This window comes from Atractosteus spatula, chromosome 21 (genome assembly GCF_055471065.1).
Source record: "Atractosteus spatula isolate fAtrSpa1 chromosome 21, fAtrSpa1.hap1, whole genome shotgun sequence".
NCBI lineage: Eukaryota > Metazoa > Chordata > Actinopteri > Semionotiformes > Lepisosteidae > Atractosteus > Atractosteus spatula.
In genome coordinates, this window is record NC_142726.1 from 14028097 (window position 1) to 14045780 (window position 17684).

General features: G+C 42.7%; 1 protein-coding gene across 2 annotated transcripts in view; it reads left to right on the top strand.

Annotated features, from left to right (window-relative positions):
• necab2 (N-terminal EF-hand calcium binding protein 2) overlaps nt 1–17684 on the top strand; it is a 94816-nt gene that overhangs the window by 30460 nt on the left and 46672 nt on the right. For both annotated transcript variants that reach the window (XM_088938552.1, XM_088938551.1), the window contains exons 4-5: nt 3421–3446; nt 4172–4269. In XM_088938552.1, the coding sequence (XP_088794678.1) occupies nt 3421–3446; nt 4172–4269 (124 nt within the window). The remainder of the gene's footprint in view (nt 1–3420; nt 3447–4171; nt 4270–17684) is intronic.

Here is a 17684-nt window from a genome sequence, read left to right on the forward strand (position 1 = left end):
TGATGTTGAATGAGGCCAATAAATGCCAATAATGCTGTGACTCTGTTTTAGGAAGTAAACTTCCTGCAATGAAGGAATAAAATAAAAATGTCATCAAATAAACTGTACAGTTTAAAAAAGCTCAAGCATTGAATGTTAATTGAAATTTTAGCTGATGGTAAACATATGGCACCAAGATTAAAAAGTTTAAAAATAATGCTTCTTCTTTTCAGGAGGAGAAAAGGGGGCTCCAGAACTGTACCTCTGTGCTCCATGGAGCAAAGAGAGTTGTGATCTGCAGCCTCAAGTGCTCAAACCATCAATTTCTGTAGTGAAAAGCAGCTTCCTTTATCTTTTCTTTTTTTATGAATTCATTTGCATCGAAAACATTTCGGCTTCTTTGTGATTAGCACAATGTGAGGTGCAGTGGTGGGAAATGGAGATAAGGGATGGAGGTACCATGTCTTCCATGTTACTCAAAGGGGAAAAGCAATTGGAATGTTTTTTTTCTGGAAAGCTTTGCTACGAGAGGCAGGGTCAGGAATTTGAGCTTCAACCCCTGTCATCGGCTCCCCCTGCCACCATCATCCACTCTTTCCCCCTCATTTGCAGGAAAAAAAGAAACATGTTTCCCTGTCTCCCTTCCCCTCGCTCTCCGCCTATCGTCTCCTCTTGTTTTCCTGGGAAGAGAGTTGCACAAAGTGTTGGGTCATTCGTTTCTCTCCTTGTCGCTCTCCCTCCTCCTTCTCGACCTGCAGATGGAGATGTCATTCTGAGCGAGTGTGTTGTAACCAGTCAAGTGAGAAGAAGGCTGAAATCAACAGGGTGATTTGTATGAAGGAAAGAATAATAAAATTAAAAACCGAAGCCGTTGACGTGAAGGATTGTAATTCAGATCACTGTAAAATGAAAGTATTGATCGACTTGTCCAGATTGCTCCTGGTGGTGGTGTTGCTCCATAACGGCCAAAGCGCCAATAATGCTCAAAAAGCAGTTTTGATTGTCGTCTCTCTCTCTCTCTAGGTTAGAGTTGTCCTTGTGCATTTTGTTGTTTTTTTTTAATTTAAAAAAAAATTAAAAATCAGGGCACTGTTCAGCCGAGATCTCTACGAGCACAACCCTGCACATTTTACTCTTGAATAATTAAATTCTTAGTAAAATAACCCCAGCTTTCCGCTGGGGGTACTGTATTAGAAAAGAGGTCGGTAGCTATGGCCATCTCCCCTGGCTCCAATTGCTGCTAAGATGCCTTCTTATCAAATACAGCTGACGCAGTGTGTCTAAATCCACATGTGGTCTTAACCAGTCATAAATCTACACACAGTACAACCTGGAATCGTGCATAGCAACCTGTGCGATTTACGAGAGAGAAGCTGCCTTCATCCGACGTTAGAAACCGTTCAGAAAACGGGACAGAGTAATGTTCTATGTAATGGATGTGTCTTTAATATATTAATGGAGACTACACTGAAAACGCAGATGCGTGGACTGTTCAATTAATATATTTTAGTGCTGCTAGTCTGAGCTTTGAGTGCGATCCTGTTGTAGAGGAGAGACACAAGCGGGGCTAATTTGGCACGGTAGCCTGCAGGCTTGCGTTGCGTGCACTCTTGTTATGACAAGAGCATCAGGCCCGTGCAGGGGGGACGCTGGCCTGCGCCACTCCACATTCGTTATCGTTTAAGGATGCATTAATCCAGAGAAGCACGAGACTGGCATGAGGCCTGCACCACTCTGATAAATGGCATCTACGTGGCTGGTTGCATTAATCCTGTGTAACAGCAACTGGGACTTCATACACAAGACTGACATACTGTATAACTTTGCCGCATCTCGGCCCAGCAGTGCAGGAGAGACTTCCTTCCACTTAACAAAGCACCTCTTTTTTTAATTAAGTTAATTCACTCTCAGGCTTAATTTACTGTCCTTTAATGGCAATCCGCTTAATTAGCTTGCTTTGCAAAATAGCAGACCCCCTTTATTCAGAATCGATTTGAAATGCTGTATTTCTGAAGAGAGCAAATCTGAGCAAAGACTGGAGGGATGCTGCATACAGTAAATGCTTTATACTTTGCGAGCTTCTCAGCGTCCAATTTCCTGAGTAGCATTATGTTTATAAGATGTAAAGAATTAAAAAAAAAACTTTGGAAATTGAGAAAATGTTGTGATGTAAGACAGGAGGAAGTGGCTTTTAATGATATTCCTTAATGTTTTCAAACCTTTTGTTGTGCAATTTCAAAACGTTGTGTTAATGTCACTACTTAGGATCCCCAAATTGTTTTTTATCTGATGTGAGGGTTTTCTAAAAAAAATGTGCAATTTAAATGATTTAGAATACTAAATGTGTGCCTGCCATTGTGGGCACAAAACCCAATGATGGTTCCATTCATAGTGTCTTAAAAGATGATTGGCTGGAAGTTGGCAGGTCAGAGGTGTGTGTCTAAACGTCCTCATTCTTCAGTTCGTCCATGATACTCCAACATGTTTGCAGCTCTGAGCCAAGACATGAGAAACTAAATTTGGTGATTCTGAATCAGGTGAGTCCAACAAAAATAATTGGCAATTCCAAATTTATAAAAAGAAAAGCAGTGTTATTGCTTGATACAGTAAGTCTGTAATTCTAGATAATCCAAGCAGTGTTATTGCTTGATAAGTCTGTAATTCTAGATAATCCACATCGCTGCGATAAAAAAATAAAATGTTTTTTAAAAAAATGATTGTGCAGGCAAAATATTCCAGGATCCCACAGCAATAATTAAGACTAATTAATGAAAATAGGAGTTTGAAATCTCCAAGGAAGTGAGGAAGGCATGAAGCTTTTGGAAGAGGCCGTTAACATCTCATGAGCTCACTCGAAATGCTTTGATTGACCCACTTCATGTTCACTGCCTTCAAATAAACTCTCCTCATGTATCCCTTCCTGCTGGTACCAGCTCCTGTCTGTGTTTGCTGAAGATAATTGGTTCCACCCTTGGGGTTTAAAGCGCTGTGAAAGAAATAATTGTCCGCTGCAGAGTCTACCTTTCTGTGGGAGCCAAAGGAGAAAACGGCTGCAGAAAAAGGCAATTCAAGTTTGATTCATCAAAGTTGCGCTGGTAATTAAACAGAGCCGGAGGCGCCCAGCCTAACCTACACCATGTGACAAAAAATAACGCCTTTTCTTTTAGGACACTCTGTGCTGTCAGAGGTTATTGTAATTACAGCCTTACTGCTGTCACTGACTTACAAAACCTATCGCACTTCTGACCTTGCTTGTCTGAAGACATAGAGACAATATTATAGAAGATACTGTGTGACGGTAACTTCAGGACAGCCTCTTAATTGGAAATAGACTGTGTTTTATTTGATTTTATTTTGTTCTTTTAAGTTTGTGTCTTACTCCTTTCTTCTCCAATTCTTTTCTTCTCTTTCCCTCCCGCTGCCCTTACTGTGGTGTCACAGTAATGTTGACACCAAGGAGCTCTGTGGTGAGTATAGCTAATGAGGTACTTTGGTCTTTAGTCAAAGCTCTGGTGTCTCTGGTTAAATCACCACTCATCTGTAGACTTGCACTTGCCTGGGCCTCACATCCAGCTCTGCTCAACGTAGACAGGACTTGAGATCTTGGCTCAGTAATCAAGAAGACATTGCAGTACCTTGTAAGGTTATGCATGCTGCAGGTGTTAAGATCTTGATGAAGGCAGAACAGATTAAGGACAGCGGTAATATCAGGTAATGCAGAGGTTTTTGTGATACCTTCCAAACATCTGCACATTTTTGGATTCCGAAAAAGTGCCCTTCAGGTTACATAACCCCTGACCTTCATAACACAGATGTTGTGATAAAAAAGGTAATTAGAGCCATTTTGTGATTTACACATTGCATGTTCTTGTCTACAGGGGGCCCTGCAGGAGGCACTGGAAATTGTGTTACTGCATTTTTAGTACATTTAAACAGACAAAGGGTGGACATGAAGACGTTTTTAAGATGTATGTGTTTCTCTGGGCCTGCGGTTCGTAGAAACTGAAATGGATCAGGCAGTCGTGCAACAAGAGGCCTGTTTGTTGTGCAACATGGCCATAGAATGTTCAGTAAAGAGGAGTGAGCGTTGCGGCAGGTCTGCTGAGACAGCGATATTAAGGTCATGTGAACAGTCCTGTGCTTGGTGAGGTTCCACCTCATTCACCCCATATTCCTCTGCTCCCCTGCCCAGATTATTTCGCCTCTCACATGGGTGACTATGAGGATGTGTTGGCCTCCCTGGAGACTCTCAACCTGTCCATCCTGAAAGCTATGGACTATACCAAGAGGGTAAGTGTTCCTGTTCCTGTGTGACTGCGTGCAGTGCAGTGGGGAGGACCTTTAGATGCCACAGTATTACTGGGTTGAGTTGTAAAACACCTGTCCCTCTTCAAAAAGCATTCTGCTGGCAGGGAGGGGTTCATTGCTCAGCTCTGCAGCTGTGTCGAGACGTTCCTCAGCAAAACAGTTCTCAGCTGTCGCCTTCATTTTCTCCACTGTTTAGTGCAACAAAGCGTCTCTTGTCTGCGTCTTTAGTGTTGCTTATTTGAGTATTTAAACATTGCTATGAGGATCTTGTAAAAGAGTTGCTGTCCCAAAGCAGCGCAGCATGCAAAGAGTTCTTCTGCTTTACAGGGATATTCAAGCTGGAACAATGTGTCTGATTCTTGTAACACTCCCTTTCTCCTTGACAGCCTGGTTAAATCAAAGCCATTCAGAATATCTGAGTACATCTCAGAGCTGCTGCTCTTGTTATTCCTGCTGGGTGGGTGAAGCTGGTGGGATCCTACAGTATCTGTAGCTCTCTTTGCTCTCAGTCTCCTCTGTGGTGCAGCCAATCCTTCACATTGCGGTCACATTCTGGTGTAAACAACACCAGTTTGTTAATGATTTGGCACATGGCTTTGTGTCTTACTTAGAATGTGTCCCTTCTCTTTTAATAAATGCTTAAAGACAGCCAAGAATGCTGTTATACAAGGGGGATTATGGAAACCGAATGCAAGCGCTGTCATTCTGAGCTCATATTTTAAACTGGAGTGCCTTCACACTCACTCCCCCACCCCTGAGCATTCCACACGAATTTAGTCAAACTTCAATAATTTATCTAAATGTCACAAAAGACTTGAAAAGCTCAAACTGTGTTAGTTCCTGGTGTTAGATGTGAGTAAGATGCACTACATAATTCTAATACTTTATTATATTATGTCTTTTTTAGAAGATAGTGGGGAAAGGTAAAGCAGAATGCTAAAACGTTTAAAGTTTTTCCTAAAGTTAGGCAGTTTCTGCTTTCCCTTAAAAAGAAAATGGAGCCACATTTTTTTTGCCGGTGCAAAAATGTTTGAAGTCATCCAGGTCAGCCTGGAAACTGGCAAAGACTCCTCATGTTAGAAACGGATTGGTGAGCTTCAGGCGGCTCTGGATGAGGACAGCAGGCCATCCATTAGGACAGGCACAGGAAGCCCATTAGTTCTGAATGCTGCACAAAAGCTCCTGGTGGAAACTGCCAGCCACTCTCCCCTCCCTCCCTTGCAAAAGATTCAAGATGTACAGTGCAACCCAGCAGCAACTCAGATGACAAGTGCGCTGTGACGCCTCCTCTTCGCTCCATGAGACATGAACCAGAGGGCACAAGGGGAAAGTACGCAAAACTGCATTTAAAACCAAAAACAGGAGGCGCTCATTTACACAAAGGGTTGTGGGAGTATGGCACAAGCTGCCATGTTGTTCAATCTGAGACCCAGACTTCTTTCAAGAAATGCCTGGATGAAAACCTGGGGTCAATTAACTACTGGCTGCCAAATTGGCTGGGTAGTTACCAACATTTGTAACCATTCTTGCCTTGAATAATCTGTGCAGAATTGAATCATTTTGTTTTCTTTTTGATGCTTCAAATCCTCTGTCTTAATACACCCGTCTTTTCCTTTTTCCCAGTTTAAAAGCAGTGTACATGTGAGGCTTCAGAATTGCCCTGTGTGTGCTTTTTATCTCTGACATGGCAGTGTTTGAGTGGCTTTGAAAGCAGGCCTTTGAGTCCTGTGAGCATGGAGAGTGGTATGATGATACTGGGCTCAGGATATATACTCTGCCTCTGACCAGTCTGCCTCTGTTTCTTCAGTTCTGAGTTTTCTGCTGGCTCAAGTTTGAGGCATGCTGTGTGGTACATTTTAACTGTACCCTTTTTATTTGACTTTCCTGGGCCGATGGAGAACCAGGCCGGAGAGCTTTCTTTTTAATTTTTTGGAATTCATTGAATCTTGTCCTGTTGCTTGCTTCCACTTGATACTTACTGTATGTAGATGTATGACTTCAAAAGACAACCTGATTCTTGAAAGTCCTACCAAAATGTTTATACTAAAGTAGTTCAAAAATCAGAAGTGATCATATTTTAGCATCATTTTTTGTAGCTTTTTTAATTCTCTCTTTTTCCTGGAATGGGTTTTAACCAACTTCTTGTTTCATTCTTGAGACACTGAGCCTGTTGTTTGTTACTAGGATGTTTGTCACATAAAGGATTGAAAAAAAAATATTCCCTGCGGAGTGTGAATATTAAAGGACTCCTGTTTTATGCACAAATTCTTAGCGTACATAATTTACTTGCTCCATTTTCATTTTTGACTAATTGACTTTGCTATAATTACAAAGAGTGTTTTCTTAGGGCCTTTGGTTTTGTGAGGGTGTGTGGTGTAAATACCAGCTTTTCTGCAAACAAGCCAGCATATCGACTTCCACAACATGACTGGTGTAAAGAAATGCCTCCAGTTCTCAGTTTTAAGAGCTCTTCACCTTATGCTTCACTGGTGTCCTTTGTTTCTTCTGTAGGATTCTTCTTATGGGCTATGGGCTACAGTTTCTAGCTCCAGCATATTTCATTTTAATACAGATAAACTGAGATAAATACCAGTCCATCTTAAAACTGAATGCCATGATCCCAAAGGTATGTCAATACTTGTATCATATAAATATAAAATAAGCATTATTTCATAAATCTCTTATTGAAAAATACAAGGCTTTTTCGCAATTTCATGTTCACGTTTGTTTTGCGTGTTGGCCAGAATCTCGTCTGTTCAGCACATTAGTTGTATATGTAGTGGTATACAGGTAGTGGAGTAACGATTGTCCTACATACAGTAATATATCTCCATATGGGCCTCCAGAACCAACTAATTCCCATCCTGGGAGGGATGAAAATGAAATGCAGTTTTAACTCCTGTGTTTGGTTTGTGATGAGATGTACTGTAGGTTTCAGGCTGGGCAATGTTTCAGTTTGTACAGTAGTTGTTCATGTCAGTGTTAATGCTACTGTACATGAGAGCCTGAGAACAATGTATGTTTCTATTCATGCCTGTGTCTGCGTTTCCAATTTTACAGGTGCAGGGTCAATAAATCTTTGCACCTCTCCGTTTTTTTTTTCTACAAAGATTGGAACGAAACCAATTTTGTTTCTCTGTTTTTTTTTTCCTGCTCTGTGAGCCTGACATCGCTGATGTTGTATAGCAGTGTGCAGGTTAAGGAGGTGTTACACCCCGAGTGTGTAAAAAAAAAAGGATTGCTTGTCATCGTTTCCCAATAATAGAATCTGGGGAAGGATAATTGGCAATATGAAGGCTGTGATGATCGCATCTGCGCAGCTGCTTTCCTCCACTGTGCTGTCACCTCAGGAGATACTGGCTGGGTTTACCAGGAATATTGGCTGACAGCTGCTTGTTAGTTTTCTGTCTTATTTCACATTTTTCCTGTGATGCGGTTAGGTGATGTCTATGAAAGGTGCTCTTGTAAATTCAAGGAAATATAATAATGATTGTTCTTAATAATCATATTTAGAATTGTGCAGAACAAAACCGTATTGCATCTTAGCTTGCCGTCATTCGAAAACATCCCTTTGTGTTCAGTAGAGCTCTTTTAAAACACTGAAGAAATTCAGCAGAATTAACTGTCATTAAGTATTTGTGTTTTTCATTGCTTATAAGAGGAGTGCATTTTTAAACACAGGAGGAGGTTACCAGTTTGAACTTATGCCATTTGAAGAAGAGTTTGTTGTTGTTTTGCATCCTGATGAATTCTTAAAAAGGAGCTTTGTAGCTCAGTTTTATTTCTTCTCAATGCTGCTTCTTTTAATATCCCAGCCAGAGCCTCTGTGGTGAGTTTGTGGGGTCTCTTGGCTGTTAGTGTAGAAACTGTATCTGAAAGTGACTGTTATATTGGATTGTGTTTGTGTTGGGGGCAGGGTTCAGTAATTCTGCATTTTCACAGGTATAGCACAGGTGTCATTAATTTAGTCTGTCACTACCGCCCCAAATCTCTTCCCTTTTAAAAAGTCGGAATAGCTCTTAAGGCATTCACTACTTGAACTCTGCCAGTAAGAAACAACTGTCATGCGTTTGTGGAAAAAGTTTTTGTGAGGTGTCAGAGTGCACTGAGAGCAGTGACCATAAAAGCAGTTTCTTCCAGAAAAGATGTAGTTATAAAAGTGCAGCAAGAAGAATTAGTATTTCCATATACCATACAAAAGTATATTTCTAAATGAGAATCCTCTTACAATCTTCCCCACCAGGTGGCACTATCTGTTATTGGTAAATCACAGCAAATTCTTTGTGACCCACAGTGCGTCAAAGCAAACGCCACCAGGCACGACCCATCACCCTCACTCAAAACAAGCTTCATAAAAATCAAATGACTTACATGGATGAATCTAAAACAGACACGTGGGATCTCTAGACAATCTTTGTCAGGAAATTGATGGTGTTTTCTTTCTTTCTAATCGAAAGACTCCATCTCAGTGCAGTTCATTCTCGGTCCTGGAAAAACCACAGTTTTTTTCTAAATGCCATGCTAAATGAGCCCTTAATGATTAAATTGAATCAATTATTGCTTCAATTTGTCTAACTTGTCTCAAGGCTTTCACTGACTGAAGGGTTCGTGTCTCCTATAAATCTGTATAGGAGGCACCAGGAGAAGCATTGTTGTGCTCTGAACTGGCCCAGGAGATATCCTCTGTGACCACCTGACACTGCAGCTCAGGAACGCCTCCCAGGAAAGTTACAGAGCTGCTCCAGCTTTCTGTATTTTTTCCCTTTATTTTTACCCTGTAACTAACTTGAGAACAAATTCTGTTTTACATTAAGAACCTGGAGACCCATTTGTGTAGCTGGGCAGGAGTGCCCGGGTCAGGGCCCCTTGGGTCGCTGTGACCAGGATTCCCCAAGCTGGGGCTCATGGGATGAGTGTTGCCGAGGACAGGGTGAGAATAGTCCCTGATCCAGGAGGGGGTGCTGTTGTGCAGGTTTTCTTTCAACACAGCAGATTATAGGCTCAATATGAGACCCATATTACAGCTCCTCCCAGCTCTTCGGGTGCTGCTGCTTTGAAGAGACTTAGAAACTGTGCCCCATCAGGGAGCAGCATGGCCCTCCCCTGGAATAGTCAACCAGGACTCTTTTGGCTCTTGGTGACATACTGACACCTGAGATGCAGTGCTGTCAGTGAGGGATGCACATGTCCTCCATTGCTATTGAATCTCTGGTAAGGGGCTGCCTTGTCCGAGATGTGCTAGAAAAGCTCGAAGGTGGGCGGAGCAGAGTAGTCTACCCACAATGCCTCATTCTCCCCGTGTGCGGTCACAGGGTTAATAGATCTGCGAGCCGGGAAATGAACAGCACAAATGGGCTATTTCAAATCGGGTGTTCAATAAAAAAAGAAGTAAAAAAGGGCAGGTATAAATTAACCCAAAAATACATTATTTTTTTAATAGCATATCCTTTGTTTGGTGTTGCCTCTCGTTGGCTTTTTATCTTTGTTTTGTAGGAAAACTCTATCAAAACCTGGTAGATGCCCAGATGCATGCATGCAAACTCACGCCTACCAAAGCACCTGTTCAGCCATTAGCCAAACATACATCTAACAGCTGGCCAAACACTCGCTCATTAAAGCATGTACACTTGTTCTTACCCACACACAAATACAAATACAGACACATGCGTTCTCGGCACAATGCAGAAACACATTTTCACTTGATCAAAATGCTGACTTTCATGTTTCTGCACCCTCGCCCTGGAAAGCTCCCAGACCCTGCAGCAGTAATTAGGGATTCACTGCTGGGAATTGTAACTGGGGAGTAAGAATCTCTTTTGCTTTTTAACATACGCGCAGAGAAGCCGAGAAACAGCCAAGCAAGGGATTTAGAATATCAGGTAAACACAAGCTTCTTCCATCTAATCATGGAGAATCTTGCCCGTCTCACACAGGCTATTTTTAATCTCGGTCTTCTTCTCGGAGTGAGTTACCAGTGAGTGGACTGAAGGGGCTAAATGTTTTCCTTCTGGTGGGTTGGTTGGTTGATTGATTGTTTGAACAAACAAGAGAGCAGTTGAGTGATGGTACACCTGCTACTGGAGCAGGTGAAGCTCCCAGGTTGCTCAGTAACCTGCATCACTCCAGACAGGACTGTTTTCCCTCACCTGTCATGAGAAACTGTCAATTGGCAATTCGTGCCATCTTTTTCTAACACTTCTGCAGTGTAAATGGCCAGCAGGCCATTCAAATTGGACCTTGAGGCATGCCTAACAAAGTGGGCTGTGCTCTGGGTTTGGGATCTTCTCCTTTTTGCCATTTACGGCCTGGCTGTAACGGCAGGGTCATTTTCAGCAGCTGGGGGACAGTCGTGAAGCACGGGCTTGCATTGTGAATGGCACTTTTTTCAGTCAGCTCTACTAAAGGCGATGTGTGAGGGACAAGTAGGTATGGAAGATAAATGGCAATCTGAAAGAAGCAATTTCTGAGCCCTCAGAGTGCCAACTTCTCTGTCCATCAAAGAGAAGAAACAGCGGCCTAGCCCTTTTCTGTGATTTTCTTAAGCCTGCTCTCTCAGCTTGCTCCTCATGACTGAGAGTACCGGTGGTGCGACCCACTGGAACTCTCAATGCCTTTCCGCTTCAGCACTAAGTTCTTTTCCGACAACCAAATTTCCCTGAGCATTGTTCTGGTTTTGGTTGCCTACAGATAGCCTCTTGCATTCATTGTGGGGCGAAAAAGTGCAATAAAATCTATGCTAACCAATGAAGACAACTGAAGAAGAATGCACTTTGATTGGTTGCCTTCGCTCTTCTTTGGAACAACTTCAAACCTTAAACTACAAGCGGAAAATAACATTTTGAGTGCTATAAATACTTCTATGCAAACAAGAAATAAGAACATTTTCCAGAACACTTTTTAATTGCCTCTTTAACAAGTGGAAAAGCCTATCACAGCCTCCGGGGACTCAAGACGCGAGTGAGGACTTCTCTCCCCCCTCCACACCATTTCCGATTTATTAAAGCAAATTTCAGCTCCCCCTGTCTGTTCCCAGGCGTGAATCTGCTTTGGTGCCCAACCTGTTTTAATGAGATGCTCTCATTAGTCTCCTCCAGTGGAGATGTCTGGATCGCTCCCTTCACTGCCCAGATCTGCGCAGCGTCAGCACAGTAAATTAAATGGCCTTTTTCACGGCTCTTCCATCTGTAGCTTCTGCCTCCTCCACGTAATTGGCAAAACCTGAATGAATCGGAGTTTGATGCATTAAATAAATGCTCCAGGAGGATGCACAGCTGTTTAAACGCTGCATTATTCCGGTCGTCACCCTTTTCTTCTCCTCTCGTCTCTGGTCTTTGCTGCGGCAGGAGGGAAGGTCATTCTTAGCGTGCGCCAGACTTGCAGCCGCTGTTGTTCTTAGCTAGTGCATCAAAGGGAGAAGCACGGCTTTAAAGTTTAATGCAGCGAAATAGCAACCCAGAGCTGAAAGCAGGAGGTCACAGCACAATGTGAGAGCAAAACAACAGTGCAGGAATGGATCCGACAGTATCCGAATTGCCTCACCTTTCACAGCATTCCCACAGCACATTAGTGCAGTCCAATGATCACACGCTCCTAATCTCCAACTTTTAGACACATTGTCGAAAGGTTTAATGTTGAGCTGCAGATTTAAGAGGGAACACTTTAGAGTTAGGTACCGATATTAAGGGTTTTTGAATGCTTTATCAATGATGACCTGACAAGGGTTCATAGTTTGTTGAAAATGAATTAATTCTTAGTTTAGGATTAAATAGGGGTGAACTTAAAAATGTTTGGAAATGGAATAGGTCATATCTTATACAGAGTGATTAAATTATTAACAGATGTCAGTTTGTCTTTGCTGGCATAGAATCTAGGCAGTTAATCAATTATTGAAGTGCTTCTTTGTCCCATATAATGGAAAATAATTCAGATTTTTCATGTTAATGTATCACCTTGTGAAAAAAAGGTAAGAATAAAATTTACTACAAGAGCTAGCAAACGAGTGCCTTTAAGTGTCCTCTTCATATTCCACTCCTAGTGGACATGTGCTGATCTAGCATGGTTTCTTCACCCTGGAGAATAATCTGAGAAAACCAATAAATTCCCCAATTCCCATGACAAATACTTTTCTGGTAGTATTTTTAGTGATCCACCCCCTCACCCTACAAAAAGCAAACTGCTTGCCTGGTGAAGCAACTTCATACAAAACCGGCACCTTTCTGCCTTGCTGAATTGAGGACACTGTCACGAGCTCACACAGAACTCCAGTTTCTTTAAAAAGGGACACATGCCCTCCGCTCAAGGGCTTGTGCACCGTCTAAAGAGCTGTACTGTATGTGTTAATGCAGCCGATAGGCAGCTCAAAGGAGGTGTGAGAAGGCGGAATCTAATTGCTCCTCTTTGACTTCTCAAGTTTCAGAGAACTTGAAAGGTCAAGAACAATTCCATTCTTGAGACTACATTCTTTCACCACTCCATTTTCCCCTGTGTCTCACAGAAAGGCTCCTTCGATATTAAAAAACTATGAAACCCCCCCCCCCCCCACCAGTAGATACACACCATCTTTGTTTCTCATCGACCTCGGTGACCTAGGTTACAGGGTTTCCTAGCAACAGCTCTGTGGAGTGCCAGGTGGCCATGCGCAGTTTAAGAGGAGCTGTTACCTGAAAAACAGGGTCAGTTCATTCCTTAAAAGACATTATTGGTGTCACTGACCTGGGCACATTCCTCCTCAACATGAACACCTGTTAAAGGAAGGACTTGCATGTGGTTCACACGCAGCACTGCGCAGTACAGATATACGTCTCCTGTGGTAAGGAAGGCAGGACAGCAAGCACATGAAAGTGTCTTTGCAGTGGCAGTTCTCTAATTAGGGAATAGGACTGTGCCAAAGCCCAGTGCTCTGTCTCTACACTCTGTCTTCTACACACTGCTGAGCCTCTGTATGTGTGTACCAGTTTGCGCATGAATCTGTGATTCTTCCAGTCAGTCTATTTTCCCAGTAAGCTTCTTTGACAGCGCTGTGTGTCATGTGTGGCTGTGTGGCTGATGTCCTGGGGTTTGGAGCCTGCTGTTCCAAACTCCAGGGGAATATCTCAAAAGGCAAATGTTTTCAGAGGCCTCGGTGCAGTCTGTTTAAAGTGGCTAATTATTCTTTTAAAGATTTAATTTGCCAGTGAGCAGAAGCTGGGTAATGCAGCAAAGCCCTTGAAACATTGATGCTTATGCTACATGCGGTAAACAAGGAAATAGCATGGGAGCCAGGTCTGCGCCTCTGCTGTACAGGGTACTCTTGGTGCCCAGGTTTAGAGAACGTGGGACGACATCACAAATATTTCCGTGGGCCTGGAAGAAGCGGAATTGCAAGCTAACTAATTTTAAAATTCCACTCAAGCTGGGATGCACAGTGGCAGTTAGTACTCTGCCTCAGAGCTCACCTGTCTTGGTTTCCATTTCAAACTGGGGCACACTGTGTGTGGAGTTTGCATGTGCTCTCTGTGTGATGTCTTGTCAGACTCTTTTCCTCTCACCCTCCAAATGTCTAGAATGTACACCATCTGGCTTTTTTTATAACGGGTGGACTCACACACACTGGTCGTGTGTGTGTGACCAGTCTGATGGTCATTCATCACAGTCTTATGTGTCATGTTCTCTTCTCCTGCTATGATTCCGGGTGAAATTGCCATCACCTCTTCACCTCTTCACCTGTACACTTTACACTGTATTTTCTGAGGACAGCCATCAGCACTTGTCGTTGTCCAGCGCTGCTGTAGGCGTCCGAAAGACGCTTTTCTCTGTTGTTAAATTTGTCAAGGTCGCCTTTTTATACCAACTGTGATATCATGGGATCAGCATTATTCTCCAAACCACTGCGATTCCTGCAGCTCAGAGTCAAGGACTTCTTTCGCTCCAGCTGCACTGAAATACAAAGCAGAAAGAATCGATGCAGCAGCGTCTTCTCCTCTGCTAGCAACCACATTGATTAGTGACAGCTTACACCACATAAAACCTAAAAACATCCACCAGCATTTTATATGGAAGGTCTTTATATAGGGAAGCAGTTAGGATCAAAGCGAACATTCGTTTTTCTGGGGGATCATAAACGTTCTCGCTCTGTCTGATAAGAAGCTGATTTCCTCTAAGATGCTGTCAAGTAGTCTCAGTGGAATAGCTAGCAAGGGAGGAGGAGACAGATAGTGGTGGTTTGGTGAGGGGTTGTGTGCTGTTCCAACACTGAGTGGTGCTTTATTTGCTCCAGGGTGGTCCAGGGTGGTACTGGGGGGGGGGGCGTGTGATGCAGGTTAGCAGAATAGATTTGTGGCTTGAGGACATTAGAAAGGTTGCAAACGAAAAGAGCCATTTGGCCCATCTAGTCTGTTTGTCCGTTAGTAGTTACAGTACTTGATCCGATGAGCTTATCCAGCCATTTCTTCAAATAAACCAGGGTGTTGGCTTCAACAACATGGCTGGGTAGCCACAGCACTTGTAAAGACGTGCCCCCTGTTCTCAGTTTTAAATGCACTTTCACATAGATTGCACTTGTCCCTTCTGGTTTGTGTTTCACTGTTTCTTCTGCAGATGTCCACTGGAGTTAACTTTGTCGATGCCTTTGAGGATTTTGAATAGTGAAATCAGGCCCTCCAGTAATCTGCTCAATACTTATCTCCACTAATTCCAGCACCTGGATTTGAGTATTCACCCCTTATCTGACAGCCTTTGAAAGAGGCTTCTCTCGGCACTTCATTACGCTGTATAATCATTCTCCCTTGTTAGACATGTCTCCCCTGTGCTGTTGTAGCTTCGTGGACTTCCTGTAAGGTCTTGAATTGGTTTCAAACACATTAGGATCGTCTGTTTCTAAGGTGTGAAACTTCCAGATTTCTCTTTGAAATGCCAGAATGCAGAAAAAATCTGATGCAGAAGCTTCTAAAACCGCAGGAGCTCAGCTCAGTAAGAGTCGTTCTCTGTTGTCTGCAGGGATTCATTGACTGGGAGGTTGCTGGTTAAGAAAGATGCATGGGTCTAGTCTAAAATGCTTTGATGACTTCATGTCACAATAGCTCAGGCTAGAACTCATAAATCCAGAGGATATTTGATCACTGGCTAATTTAAATGTGTGATCAAAAAGGTTTCTTTGCAATTACAGTACATGTCAGTGTTTCAATTTACTTACAAATCTTACAGCAGTTTTATATGAGACATCTTCATTGCACTCAGTCATTATTCTCTAAGGGTTTACTATGAAGGGCAGGGTCTTTCACTCCTGCAAAGCTGAAGGATTTTCCAGGAGACCTGCAAAGAGTAGCGCAGGACACGAGATTGCATAAGCTAATGGAGTGAGCACTGTTCTTGCTTGTTCTACTGTAGGAGAAGATGTTTACTGATTCTTCTCTACCCATGGTTACAGCAGTAGCCTTTAGATTTGTTAGCATCTGAATGCGATACATACAATGATCGATTTTGGAAAATTATTAGGACTTAAGCAATTGCTATTTTTTGCAGATCAGGAAGAAGGATCAAATGGCTATTGTCACATCCGGTTTCAAAGAATGTAAAACTACCAGTCCTGCCACTTTTGAGTTTTTTTTTCAAACCCAGCATAGTCAGCTTTACAGCAAAATCTCAGGAAACCTGTACCTCTCTGATAGGAAGGGCGCCTAAACGTACATGGCAGGATGTTAGGAGAGTTCCTATTTTTACACTCAACTACACACTTTCCTTTCTTCCCATGGGGAACAATTCTTCAGATTAATGCGATGGATCAAAGATCTGTCTTTCGTGCTGTTTTAATGGGGCTCATTTGAATAGCAGGGAAGAAGAGGAGAGTGTGCGCATCAGTCTGTGATAGACTGGGGAGAAGAGGAGGGGGCTAGTGAGTGAGGAGGGTGTAGAAAAGTCTAAGAATTTCCTGTTGTTGTTGTTTTTTTTCTTGTCATCTATTAACAACAACAACAACATATTAGCCCTATACAATTTCTTGCATTAGGAATTCGTCTTTTCGCGTACCCCAGCTTGCTCTCCATGAGACACACAGACACACAGACAGGGAGAGAAGCCTGGGGTCAGAGCGCAGGGTCAGCTATTGTACAGCGCCCCTGGAGGAGTTGGGGTTAAGGGCCTTGCTCGGGGATTCAGAGTAGGATTCCTCTGCCAGCTGCGGGATTTGAACCGGCAACCTTCCTGCCACAGGCGCAGATCCTGAGCCACAGAGCCATCTCTCCGCCCCATGGCAGCTTAAATCTGCCATCCCCGCACCCTCCATACACAGCTGCTTGAAATTTCTAAACTCAGTTGAATTTCAGCGTTGCAGGGGAAACTGAGTACTTGCCAGAGACTGACGTTAGGACTAAGCCGTTGAGGGAGAGGTTGAGAGGAACAAAATACCAGCAGCAGAGGAGGAGAAGGACTGAGCAGCTTCAGATCCTTTACATTAAAATAAGCAAGTGTTCAGGGTTCTCCGCAGACTGCTGAGTGTTGGGTTTTAAATTCCCTTTTTGTTTTCATGTAAGGGAAGGGCTTATCCCTTCCAGAGCTCTGTGGTCCCCTCCCTCCCCTGCTGAGCCTGCTCGGATCTGGAGCTGTCCAGCCTTGTGTGGTGCTGAACATGGTGTTCCTCTCTAATCCTAGTCAAATACTGCCAGAAGGGATATCCCATAATTATATCCTATACTTCCCATAAATCAGGCTTTGAGAGCAGTTTTCAAGTAAGTACCATTTTCTTGGGAGTAGTCAAACGGGGGTGTAATTCGAACCTGTTTTAATTCGCTTATTCTAGAATTGCTTATGGATGTACAGAAAAGGGGGAATGATTGCTGGTACTTGCTAGAGATGTATGATGTTGCAGATGTTGACTTTATGCTGTCTCAGATTTTTTATTAAGTCTCATGTATACAGAAGAGAAGACTCCATTAGACCTGACTTTCTTACTACAGACAAATTGCTCAGTGTGATTTATTAGGAAATTATGAGAATACAATTAGTGCCTAATTGGCATAAGATTGTGTTTGTACTGTGGTCATACGATAGAGATTAGTAAAGGACCTATTGGAATTTAGATTCTAATTAGCCAGTCATTTGAGATTAAATAAAGATTAAATCAAAAAGTATATAAGTACAAATACACTAGTAAGCATGTAAATTTTCTTTTTTGTTCAGATAGTGAAATGCATCCTTGCTGTTCTAATTAGTTTCATAAATACATAGACTTATTTTCATAACATTGGTAGGTATACGTCTGGGTAGACGGGACCAGGCCCTCTTTGAAGAAAAGCCCTTGATCTTGTATTGCTACCACCCCAGTCTAAACTGTGCACAGCTCAGACTCATACTAAGAAAAGTGCTTTGCGTGGACCGTATTCCCAGTCTTTATGACTGTCAATCAAGCCACTCCATTCTTAGTA